The sequence below is a fragment of the Corvus hawaiiensis genome (assembly GCF_020740725.1).
Source record: "Corvus hawaiiensis isolate bCorHaw1 chromosome 34 unlocalized genomic scaffold, bCorHaw1.pri.cur SUPER_34d, whole genome shotgun sequence".
Taxonomy (NCBI): domain Eukaryota; kingdom Metazoa; phylum Chordata; class Aves; order Passeriformes; family Corvidae; genus Corvus; species Corvus hawaiiensis.
The window spans coordinates 19,219-31,227 of NW_025963258.1; the positions used below are offsets into that span (position 1 = coordinate 19,219).

A 12,009-nucleotide genomic window follows, 5' to 3' on the forward strand; every position below is an offset into this window, starting at 1 on the left:
ATTCAGGGTGACTCGTGGGTGACATTTTGGGGTGACCCATGGCGGGGGATGCTCGGGGTGACCCCAGTGATGGTTCAAGGGTCCCGTCACCCCCCAGGGGTGGGGCTGGGGGGGCTGGGGGTGTGTCCCGCCCCAGAGGTGACCCCACCGCTGTCCCCAGGTGCTGTCCCTGCCCCACCGGCGCCTGGTCTGCTGCTGCCAGCTCTACGAGGTGCCCGACCCCAACCGGCCCCAGCGCCTGGGGCTGCACCAGCGCGAGGTTTTCCTCTTCAACGACCTGCTGGTGGTGAGCGAGGGGGTCCCGGGGGTCTCAGGGGGTCCCAGGGGGTCCTGGGGTGGGCTCACCCAGGAGATGGGTCCCCGGTGACCCCCTGGTCTCGGCAGGTGACGAAGATCTTCCAGAAGAAGAAGATCCTGGTGACCTACAGCTTCCGGCAGAGCTTCCCGCTCGTGGAGATGCACATGCAGCTCTTCCAGAACGCCTGTGAGCCCCCCGGCACCCCCCAGCATCCCACGGCATCCCACGGCACCCACGGCACCCTGGCACCCCACAGCATCACATGGCACCCCACGGCACCCCACAGCACCCCACAGCACCCCACAGGACCCCACAGCACCCCACGGCACCCCACAGCACCCCCAGCACCCCACAGCATCACATGGCACCCCACGGCACCCCACAGCACCCCACAGCACCCCACAGGACCCCACAGCACCCCACGGCACCCCACAGCACCCCAGCACCCCACGGCACCCCTGGCACCCCACAGCACCCCCGGCACCCCACGGCACCCCACGGCACCCCACGGCATCACATGGGACCCCATGGACCCCTGGCACCCCACAGCATCCCCAGCACCTCACGGCACCCCCCAGCACCCCACAGGACTCCACAGCATCCCCAGCACCCCATGGCACCCCATGGCACCCCACAGCACCCCACGGCATCACATGGGACCCCATGGATCCCATGGCACCCTATGGGACCCCACAGGACCCCACAGGACCCCTCTGCCCCCACAGCACCCTCATGGGGGGCTCCCCCAGCCCTGTGTCCACCCCGGAGCGTTGTGTTCTCCATGGGGTGTCCCACGGGGTCCCCCGGGGTGACTCCGCTCCGTGGTGCCCCGTTGGACATCCCACGGTGTCCCTCACGGAATGTCCCTGACCCCAGGGGAAGTCCCTGACCCCATGGAGGTGTCCCTGACCCCATGAGGGACATCCCTGACCCCATTAGGGATGTCCCTGACCCCCGGGGGGGCTGTCCCTGACCCCATAAAGGATGTCCCTCACCCCATGAGGGATGTCCCTGACCCCATAAGGGTGTCCCTGACCCCACATCCCCCCCAGATTACCAGTTTGGGATCAAGCTGCTGTTGGTGACCCCCGGGGGATGCCCCTGACCCTGGGAGTGTCCCTGACCCCATGAGGATGTCCCTGACCCCGGGGGGTGTCCCTGACCCCATGGGGGTGTCCCTGACCCCATAAGAGGTGTCCCTGACCCCGGGAGATGTCCCTGACCCCATGAGGGATGTCCCTGACCCCATAAGGGTGTCCCTGACCCCATAAAGGACGTCCCTCACCCCCATGAGGGATATCCCTGACCCCCATAAGGGTGTCCCTGACCCCGTAAGGGTGTCCCTGACCCCCACGGGGGTGTCCCTGACCCCATAAGGGTGTCCCTGACCCCATAAGAGATGTCCCTGACCCCATAAGGGTGTCCCTGACCCCATAAGGGTGTCCCTGACCCCATAAAGGACGTCCCTCACCCCATGAGGGATATCCCTGACCCCATAAGGGTGTCCCTGACCCCTTAAGGGATGTCCTGACCCCGGGGGGTGTCCCTGACCCCATAAGGGATATCCCTGACCCCATAAGGGTGTCCCTGACCCCATAAGGGATGTCCCTGACCCCGGGGGGTGTCCCTGACCCCATAAGGGTGTCCCTGACCCCATAAGAGATGTCCCTGACCCCGGGGGGTGTCCCTGACCCATAAGGGATGTCCCTGACCCCGGGGGGTGTCCCTGACCCCGTAAGGGTGTCCCTGACCCCATAAGGGTATCCCTGACCCCCCATCCCCCCCAGATTACCAGTTTGGGATCAAGCTGCTGTCGGCGGCGCCGGGGGGGAGCGCAAGGTGCTGATCGTGTTCAACGCCCCGAGCCCCAGGACCGGCTGCGCTTCGCCAGCGACCTCCGCGAGTCGGTGGCCGAGGTGCAGGAGATGGAGAAGTACCGAGTGGAGGGTGAGCGGGGCCCCGGCACTGGGAGCACTGGGAGGGGCACTGGGAGCACTGGGAACACTGGGAGGGGCACTGGGAGCACCAAAATGGGCTCTGGGAGCACTGGGAGGGGCAGTGGGAGCACTGGGAGCACTGGGAGGGGCAGTGGGAGCACCAAAATGGGCACTGGGAGCACTGAGAGGGACACTGGGAGCACCGGGAGTGGCACTGGGAGCACTGGGGAGGGGCACTGGGAGCAGTGGGCAGGGCACTGGGAGCACTGGGAGCACCAAAATGGGCACTGGGAGCACTGAGAGGGACACTGGGAGCACTGGGAGTGGCACTGGGAGCATCAAAATGGGCACTGGGAGGGGCACTGGGAGGGGGACTGGGGCCACTGGGAAAGGCGTTTTGGTGGGGCCTGGGGATGCTGGGGGTGCACTGCGGGCCACTGGGCTGACTGGGGGGGGGCAGTGGGGGGCACTGGTGGGCGCTGGTGGGCACTGGGTGCATTGGGGGGCCCTGGGGGTCACTGAGGTCATTGGTGGGGCACTGGGGGTCACTGGTGGGCACTGGTGGGCACTGGGGGCACTGGGGGTCACTGGTGTTCCCTCCCAGCAGAGCTGTAGAAGCAGAAGGGCGTGGCGGGGGCACTGGGGGGCACTGGGGGCACTGAGGGTCACTGGTGTGCCCCCCCAGCGGAGCTGGAGAAGCAGAAGGGCGTGGCGGGGGCACTGGGGGCACTGGTGGGCACTGGTGGGCCCTGGGGGGCACTGAGGTCACTGGTGGGCAATGGGGGCACTGAGGGTCACTGGTGGCACTGGTGGGCACTGGGGGCACTGGGGGGCCCTGGGGGTCACTGAGGTCATTGGTGGGCACTGGTGGCACTGGTGGGCACTGGGGGCACTGGGGGGCCCTGGGGGTCACTGAGGTCATTGGTGGGCACTGGTGACACTGGGGGCACTGGGGGTCACTGGTGTGCCCCCCAGTGGAGCTGGAGAAGCAGAAGGGCGTGGCGGGGGCACTGGTGGGCACTGGGGAGTACTGTGGGCACTGGTGGGCACTGGGGGTGACGGGTGGGCACTGGGGGCACTGGGGGACACTGGTGGGCACTGGTGGGCACTGAGGTCACTGGTGGGCACTGGGGTCACTGGGGGCAGTGGGGGTGACGGGTGGGCACTGGGGGCACTGGGGTCACTGGTGGGCACTGGGGGCACTGGGGGCACTGGGGGGCACTGGGGGGCACTGGGAGCACTGGGGGTCACTGATGGCACTGATGGGCACTGGGGGCACTGGGGGTGACAGGTGTGGCCCCCCAGCAGAGCTGGAGAAGCAGAAGGGCGTGGCGGGGGTACTGGGGTCACTGGGGACCCTGGGGGCACTGGTGGGCACTGGGGGCCCTGGGGGCACTGGTGGGCACTGGTGTGCCCCCCCAGCGGAGCTGGAGAAGCAGAAGGGCGTGGCGGGGGCACTGGGGAGTATGGAGGGGCACTGGTGGGCACTGGGGAGTACAGGGGAGCAGTGGGGGTCACTGGTGGGCACTGGTGGGCACCGGGGGTCACTGGGGGTCACTGGTGTGCCCCCCCAGCGGAGCTGGAGAAGCAGAAGGGCGTGGCGGGGGCGCTGGGGGCAGTGGGTGCAGTGGTGGGCACTGGGGGTCACTGGTGGGCCCTGGGGGTCACTGGTGGGCACTGGTGGGCCCTGGGGGGCACTGAGGTCACTGGTGGGCACTGGGGGCACTGGGGGTCACTGGTGTGCCCCCGCAGCGGAGCTGGAGAAGCAGAAGGGCGTGGCGGGGGCACGGGGGTCACTGGTGGGCCCTGGGGGTCACTGAGGTCACTGGTGGGCACTGGGGGCACTGGGGGGCACTGGTGGGCACTGGTGGGCCCTGGGGGTGACAGGTGGGCACTGGGGCACTGGTGGGCACTGGTGACACTGGGGGCACTGGGGGTCACTGGTGTGCCCCCCCAGCGAAGCTGGAGAAGCAGAAGGGCATGGCGGGGGCACTGGGGGTCACTGGGGTCACTGGTGGGCACTGGGGGTCACTGGGGGGCACTGGGGGCACTGGGGGTCACTGGTGGCACTGGTGGGCACTGGTGGGCACTGGGGGTGACAGGTGTGCCCCCCCAGCGGAGCTGGAGAAGCAGAAGGGCGTGGCGGGGGCGCTGGGGTCACTGGTGGGCACTGGGGGCACTGGGGGTGACGGGTGGGCACTGGGAGGGGCACTGGGGGTCACTGGTGGGCCCTGGGGGGCACTGAGGTCACTGGTGGGCACTGGGGTCACTGGGGGTGACGGGTGGGCACTGGGAGGGGCACTGGGGGTCACTGGTGTGCCCCCCCAGCGGAGCTGGAGAAGCAGAAGGGCGTGGCGGGGGCGCTGGGGGCAGTGGTGGGCACTGGGGGTCACTGGTGGGCCCTGGGGGTCACTGGTGGGCACTGGTGGGCCCTGGGGGCACTGAGGTCACTGGTGGGCACTGGGGAGTACAGGGGAGCAGTGGGGGTCACTGGTGGGCCCTGGGGGGCACTGAGGTCACTGGTGGGCACCGGGGGTCACTGGGGGTCACTGGTGTGCCCCCCCAGCGGAGCTGGAGAAGCAGAAGGGCGTGGCGGGGGCACTGGGGAGTATGGGGGGGCACTGGTGGGCACTGGGGAGTACAGGGGAGCAGTGGGGGTCACTGGTGGGCACTGGTGGGCACTGGGGGCACTGGGGGTCACTGGTGTGCCCCCCCAGCGGAGCTGGAGAAGCAGAAGGGCGTGGCGGGGGCGCTGGGGGCAGTGGGTGCAGTGGTGGGCACTGGGGGTCACTGGTGGGCCCTGGGGGTCACTGGTGGGCACTGGTGGGCCCTGGGGGCACTGAGGTCACTGGTGGGCACTGGGGAGTACAGGGGAGCAGTGGGGGTCACTGGTGGGCACTGGGGGCACTGGGGGTCACTGGTGGGCACTGGGGGGCACTGAGGTCACTGGTGGGCACTGGGGGCACTGGGGGTGACGGGTGGGCACTGGGGGCACTGGGGGTCACTGGTGTGCCCCCGCAGCGGAGCTGGAGAAGCAGAAGGGCGTGGCGGGGGCGCGGGGCGCGGGCCCCCCCCCGGGAGGCGCTGAACGGGCTGAGCCGGAGCAGCCTGGAGGAGGCGTTCGGGGGGGAGGGGCTCAAACGCAGCGCCCTGAGCAGCTCCCTGCGGGACCTGTCCGACAGCGGTGAGACTGGGAGCACTGGGAGGCACTGGGAGCACTGGGAGGGGCTTTGGGGTGTCCACAGAGGGGTCTGGGGGGTCCCCTAGGGAGCTTAGGGTCCTCTGGGAGGGGGTTTGGGGTGTCCACGGGGGGGTTTGGATGCCTTGGGGGGAGGGAGGGTCTGAGGTGTCCACCGGGGATTTGGGATGCTCTGGAGAGGTTTTGGGGTGCCCTGGTGGGGAGTTGGGGTGTCCAGGGGGACATTTGGGGGTCCCTGAGGTGGTTTTGGGGGTGCCCTGGGGCAGGGGTGGGTCTGCTGGGAGGGTGTTTGGGGTGTCCTGGGAGACTCTTTGGGGTCCCCAGATTTGGATCTCCTGGGATGGCATTTGGGGGTCTCCTGGGGTGCAGGTTGGGGTCCCTTGGGGGGCTTTGGGAAATTTGGGGTGCCCCAGGGGGGTGTCCTGGGGGGATTTTGGGTTTCCAAGGGGAATTTGGGATCCCTGGAGGGGTCTTCTGAGGGGGTTGGGGGGGTCCGAGGATGACTTGGGGTGCCCTGGGGGGGTCTCCTGCCCCCCCCTCACTGCTCCCCCCTCCACCCCCCCCAGGGAAGCGGGCCGGCGGAACAGCGTGGGGTCACTGGACAGCACCATCGAGGTGAGGGGGCCACGCCCTGAGTGCCACCCCCTGAGTGCCACGCCCTGAGCGCCACCCCCTGAGCCCCATGCCCTGAGCGCCACACCCCTGAGTGCCACGCCCCTGAGCGCCACGCCCCTGAGCGCCACCCCCTGAGCGCCACCCCCTGAGCGCCACCCCCTGAGCGCCACACCCCTGAGTGCCACGCCCTGAGCGCCACACATGAGCGCCACACCCTGAGTGCCACCCCCTGAGCCCCACGCCCTGAGCGCCACACCCCTGAGCGCCACACCCTGAGTGCCACGCCCTGAGCGCCACACCTGAGCGCCACACCCCTGAGTGCCACCCCCCTGAGTGCCACGCCCCTCAGTGCCACCCCCTGAGTGCCACCGCCTGAGCGCCACCCCCCTGAGCGCCACCCCCTGAGTGCCACCCCCTGAGCCCCACGCCCTGAGTGCCACCCCCTGAGCACCACCCCGAGTGCCGTGCCACACCCTGAGTGCCACCCCCTCAGTGCCACCCCCTGAGCGCCACCCCCTGAGCGCCACCCCCTGAGCGCCACGCCCTGAGCCCCACGCCCTGAGTGCCACCCCCTGAGTGCCACACCCCTGAGTGCCACGCCCTGAGCGCCACCCACTGAGCGCCACCCCCTGAGTGCCACGCCCCTCAGTGCCATGCCCCCTCAGTGCCACCCCCTGAGTGCCACCCCCTGAGTGCCACGCCCTGAGCGCCACCCCCTGAGCGCCACGCCCTGAGCGCCACCCACTGAGTGCCACCCCCTCAGTGCCACCCCCTCAGTGCCACCCCCTGAGTGTCACGCCCTGAGCGCCACACCGTGAGCCCAACCCCCTGAGCGCCACGCCCTGAGCGCCACGCCCTGAGCGCCACCCACTGAGTGCCACGCCCTGAGCGCCACGCCCCTGAGCGCCACCCACTCAGTGCCACCCCCCTGAGCGCCACACCCTGAGCACCACCCGCTGAGCGCCACCCCCTGAGTGCCACGCCCTGAGTGCCACGCCCCGAGTTGCCACCCCCTGAGTGCCACGCCCTGAGTGCCACCCCCTGAGTGCCATGCCCTGAGTGCCACCCCCGAGTGCCACCCCCTGAGTGCCACGCCCCTGAGTGCCACGCCCCTGAGTGCCACCCCCTGAGCGCCACACCTGAGCGCCACACCCGAGTGCCACCCCCCCTGAGCGCCACCCCCTGAGCGCCACACCCCTGAGTGCCACACCCCTGAGTGCCACGCCCCTCAGTGCCACGCCCCTCAGTGCCACCCCCTGAGCGCCACACCCCTGAGTGCCACGCCCCTCAGTGCCACCCCCCTGAGTGCCACCGCCTGAGCGCCAGCCACTGAGTGCCACGCCCTGAGTGCCACACCACTGAGTGCCACCCCTGAGCGCCAGCCACTGAGTGCCACACCCTGAGTACCACGCCACTGAGTGCCACCCCCTGAGTGCCACCCCCTGAGTGCCACACCCCTGAGTGCCACGCCCTGCCACGCCCTGAGTGCCACGCCCTGAGTGCCACGCCCCTGAGCTCCACGCCCTGAGTGCCACCCCCTGAACGCCACCCCCTGAGCGCCACACCCCTGAGTGCCACGCCCTGAGCACCACCCCCTGAGCGCCACCCCCTGAGTGCCACGCCCTGAGTGCCACCCCGAGTGCCACCCCTGAGTGCCACGCCCCTGAGTGCCACGCCCCTGAGTGCCACCCCCTGAGCGCCACACCTGAGCGCCACACCCCTGAGTGCCACCCCCCTGAGTGCCACCCCCTGAGCGCCACACCCCTCAGTGCCACGCCCCTCAGTGCCACCCCCTGAGTGCCACCGCCTGAGCGCCAGCCACTGAGTGCCACGCCCTGAGTGCCACCCCCTGAGTGCCACCCCTGAGCGCCAGCCACTGAGTGCCACGCCCTGAGTACCACGCCACTGAGTGCCACCCCCTGAGTGCCCACGCCCCTGAGTGCCACACCCCTGAGTGCCACACCCCTGAGTGCCACGCCCTGCCACGCCCTGAGTGCCACGCCCTGAGTGCCACACCCCTGAGCTCCACGCCCTGAGTGCCACCCCTGAGTGCCACCCCCCTGAGTGCCACCCCCCTGAGTGCCACACCCCTGAGCGCCATGCCCTGAGTGCCACGCCCTGAGTGCCACACCCCCTGAGTGCCACCCCTGAGTGCCACCCCCTGAGTGCCACCCCCTGAGTGCCACCCCGAGTGCCACCCCGAGTGCCACGCCCCTGAGTGCCACCCCCTGAGTGCCACACCCCTGAGTGCCACACCCTGAGTGCCACCCCTGAGTGCCACCGCCTGAGCACCAACCCCTGAGCGCCACCCCCTGAGTGCCACCCCCTGAGTGCCACCCCCTGAGTGCCACCCCCCTGAGTGCCACCCGCTGAGTGCCACCCCCTCAGTGCTACGCCCCCTGAGTGCCACCCACTGAGTGCCACGCCCCCGAGTGCCACACCCCACTGAGTGCCACCCCGAGTGCCACGCCCCTCAGTGCCACGCCCCTCAGTGCCACCCCCTGAGTGCCACACCCTGAGTGCCACGCCCCTGAGCGCCACACCCCCTGAGTGCCACGCCCCTCAGTGCCACCCCCTGAGTGCCACCGCCTGAGCGCCAGCCACTGAATGCCACGCCCTGAGTGCCACACCACTGAGTGCCACCACCTGAGCGCCAGCCACTGAGTGCCACCCCCTGAGGGCCACCCCCTGAGCGCCACGCCCTGAGTGCCACGCCCGAGTGCCACCCCCTGAGTGCCATGCCCTGAGTGCCACCCCGAGTGCCACCCCCTGAGTGCCACGCCCCTGAGTGCCACGCCCTGAGTGCCACCCCCTGAGTGCCACCCCCTGAGTGCCACACCCCTGAGTGCCACCCCGAGTGCCACCCCGAGTGCCACGCCCCTGAGTGCCACAGCCACCACACCCCTGAGTGCCACACCCCTGAGTGCCACACCTGAGTGCCACCCCTGAGTGCCACGCCCTGAGTGCCACGCCCTGAGCACCGACCCCTGAGCGCCACCCCCTGAGTGCCACGCCCTGAGTGCACCCCCCTGAGTGCCACCCCGAGTGCCACCCCCTCAGTGCTACGCCCCCTGAGTGCCACCCCCTGAGTGCCACGCCCCTGAGTGCCACACCCCTGAGTGCCCACACCCCTGAGTGCCACGCCCTGCCACGCCCTGAGTGCCACGCCTGAGTGCCACACCCCTGAGCTCCACGCCCTGAGTGCCACCCCCTGAGTGCCACCCCCTGAGTGCCACCCCCTGAGTGCCACACCCCTGAGCGCCATGCCCTGAGTGCCACGCCCTGAGTGCCACACCCCCTGAGTGCCACCCCTGAGTGCCACCCCCTGAGTGCCACCCCCTGAGTGCCACCCCGAGTGCCACCCCGAGTGCCACGCCCCTGAGTGCCACCCCCTGAGTGCCACACCCCTGAGTGCCACACCTGAGTGCCACCCCTGAGTGCCACGCCCTGAGTGCCACGCCCTGAGCACCAACCCCTGAGCGCCACCCCCTGAGTGCCACCCCCTGAGTGCCACCCCCCTGAGTGCCACCCCGAGTGCCACCCCCTCAGTGCTACGCCCCCTGAGTGCCACCCACTGAGTGCCACGCCCCCGAGTGCCCACACCCACTGAGTGCCACCCGAGTGCCACGCCCCTCAGTGCCACGCCCCTCAGTGCCACCCCCTGAGTGCCACACCCCTGAGTGCCACGCCCCTGAGCGCCACACCCCTGAGTGCCACGCCCCTCAGTGCCACCCCCTGAGTGCCACCGCCTGAGCGCCAGCCACTGAATGCCACGCCCTGAGTGCCACACCACTGAGTGCCACCCCTGAGCGCCAGCCACTGAGTGCCACCCCCTGAGGGCCACCCCCTGAGCGCCACGCCCTGAGTGCCACGCCCGAGTGCCACCCCCTGAGTGCCATGCCCTGAGTGCCACCCCGAGTGCCACCCCCTGAGTGCCACGCCCCTGAGTGCCACGCCCCTGAGTGCCACCCCCTGAGTGCCACCCCCCTGAGTGCCACACCCCTGAGTGCCACCCCGAGTGCCACCCCGAGTGCCACGCCCCTGAGTGCCACCCCCTGAGTGCCACACCCCTGAGTGCCACACCCTGAGTGCCACCCCTGAGTGCCACGCCTGAGTGCCACGCCCCTGAGCACCGACCCCTGAGCGCCACCCCCTGAGTGCCACGCCCTGAGTGCCACCCCCCTGAGTGCCACCCCGAGTGCCACCCCCTCAGTGCTACGCCCCCCCTGAGTGCCACCCACTGAGTGCCACGCCCCCGAGTGCCACACCCACTGAGTGCCACCCCGAGTGCCACCCCCTGAGTGCCACGCCCCTCAGTGCCACCCCCTGAGTGCCACACCCCTGAGTGCCACCCCCTGAGTGCCACGCCCCTCAGTGCCACACCCTTCAGTGCCACACCCTTCAGTGCCACCCCCGAGTGCCACGCCCCGAGTGCCACGCCCCTGAGCGTCACGCCTGAGCGCCACATCCAAGTGCCACACCCCCGAGTGCCACACCCCGAGTGCCACGCCCCCTGAGCGCCACCCCCTCAGTGCCACGCCTCCTGAGCGCCACGCCCCTGAGCACCACGCCCCTGAGCGCCACGCCCCTGAGCGCCACCCCCTCAGTGCCACGCCCCCTGAGCGCCACGCCCCTGAGTGCCACCACCTGAGTGCCACGCCCTGAGCGCCATGCCCTCAGTGCCACACCCCTCAGTGCCAACCCCCCCAAATGCCACACCCTCAGTGCCACACCCTGAGCGCCACGCCCCCCAAGTGTCACACCCCTGACTGCCACACCCCCGAGTGCCACACCCATTTAAGCCCTGCCATCTTTCCAGCCCACACCCACACCCCACCCACCTTGGCCCCACCCCCGCGTTCCCAATCGCCCCCTCTGTATAGAGAATGGGCGGAGCTTGTCCGAAATGGGTGGGGCTGGCAGAGGGGGTGGGGCCATGGACGGAAGGGGCGGGGTTTGTTTACCAGCCCCGGAGCTCATCCACCAATGGGAAGGTGGGGAGGGCAGAAGGAGGCGGGGCTCGCAGCAGGGGGCGGGGCTTTGTACATGGAAGGGGCGGGGCTGTTCAGGGAGGGGGCGGGGCTGGCCCACAATGGGCGGAGCCGAGCCCCGAGGGGGGCGTGGGCTCCCTGGCCTGACCCCGCCCCTTCCGCAGGGCTCCATCATCAGCAGCCCCCGGCCGCAGGCGCGGGGGGGTCCGGGCGGGCCGGGGGGAGCCCCCGAGGGCTACAAGCCCCCCGCCCGGCCCGTCTCCAACTCCTCGTCCTTCCTGGGCTCCCTGTTCGGCAGCCGCCGCGGCAAAGGCCCCGCCGGGCCCCCCCCCGGCGCGGGCGGCCCCACCTCGGCCTCGGCCTCGTCATCCTCGGCGTCGTCGTCGCATCACCACCACCACCCCCCCCCCGCGGCCCCCCCCGAGGGCCCCTCCAAGCTGCAGGCGCTGCACGCCCAGTACTGCCACGGGCCCGGGGGGGCGGCGGGCGCGGGGGGGGGCCCGGGCCCGCCGCCGCCCCCCCCGTACCCCCAGCAGCCGCCCCCCCCCAGCCGCCCCGCGCCCCCCCCCGCCGCTGCCGGCCATCGCCGCCGGGGCCCCCTCCACGCTTCCACGGGGGGCCCACCCCCCCCTTGTCGGCGCCCCCCCAGCAGCACGGCCCCCCCGGCGGGGGGTTCCCCCCCCCGCACCCCCATTACACCCTGCACCGGCCCGGCAAGAGGGGGGGGGGCCCCGCCCGGCGCCCCCCGCCAGCCGCTGTCCCCCCTGCCCCTCTACAGCCCCGCGCCCGCCCACCACGGGCTGTCCCACGCGTACCCCCCCGGGCCCCCCCCGCACCACCACCCCCCGCCGCCCCCCGCCCCCGCCAAGCACTTCGTGTTCGGGGGGGGCGGCGGCGTGGGGGGCCCGGCCGGGGGGCCCTGCGGGGGGGCGGCGGGGGGGCGGCGCCCCCGCCCCATCACCACCATCA

At 71.0% G+C, this 12,009-nt stretch overlaps 1 protein-coding gene across 1 annotated transcript in view; it reads left to right on the top strand.

The window, feature by feature from the left end:
• Window positions 1-12,009, top strand: part of LOC125320760 (IQ motif and SEC7 domain-containing protein 2-like) — a 29,811-nt gene that overhangs the window by 17,106 nt on the left and 696 nt on the right. The window contains 13 exon segments of the mRNA XM_048293162.1: window positions 161-286; window positions 385-484; window positions 2,086-2,127; window positions 2,130-2,162; window positions 2,165-2,245; window positions 3,810-3,944; window positions 4,193-4,249; window positions 4,352-4,420; window positions 4,564-4,650; window positions 4,953-5,008; window positions 5,257-5,431; window positions 6,006-6,049; window positions 11,205-11,917. Of these exon segments, the coding sequence (XP_048149119.1) occupies window positions 161-286; window positions 385-484; window positions 2,086-2,127; window positions 2,130-2,162; window positions 2,165-2,245; window positions 3,810-3,944; window positions 4,193-4,249; window positions 4,352-4,420; window positions 4,564-4,650; window positions 4,953-5,008; window positions 5,257-5,431; window positions 6,006-6,049; window positions 11,205-11,917 (1,718 nt within the window).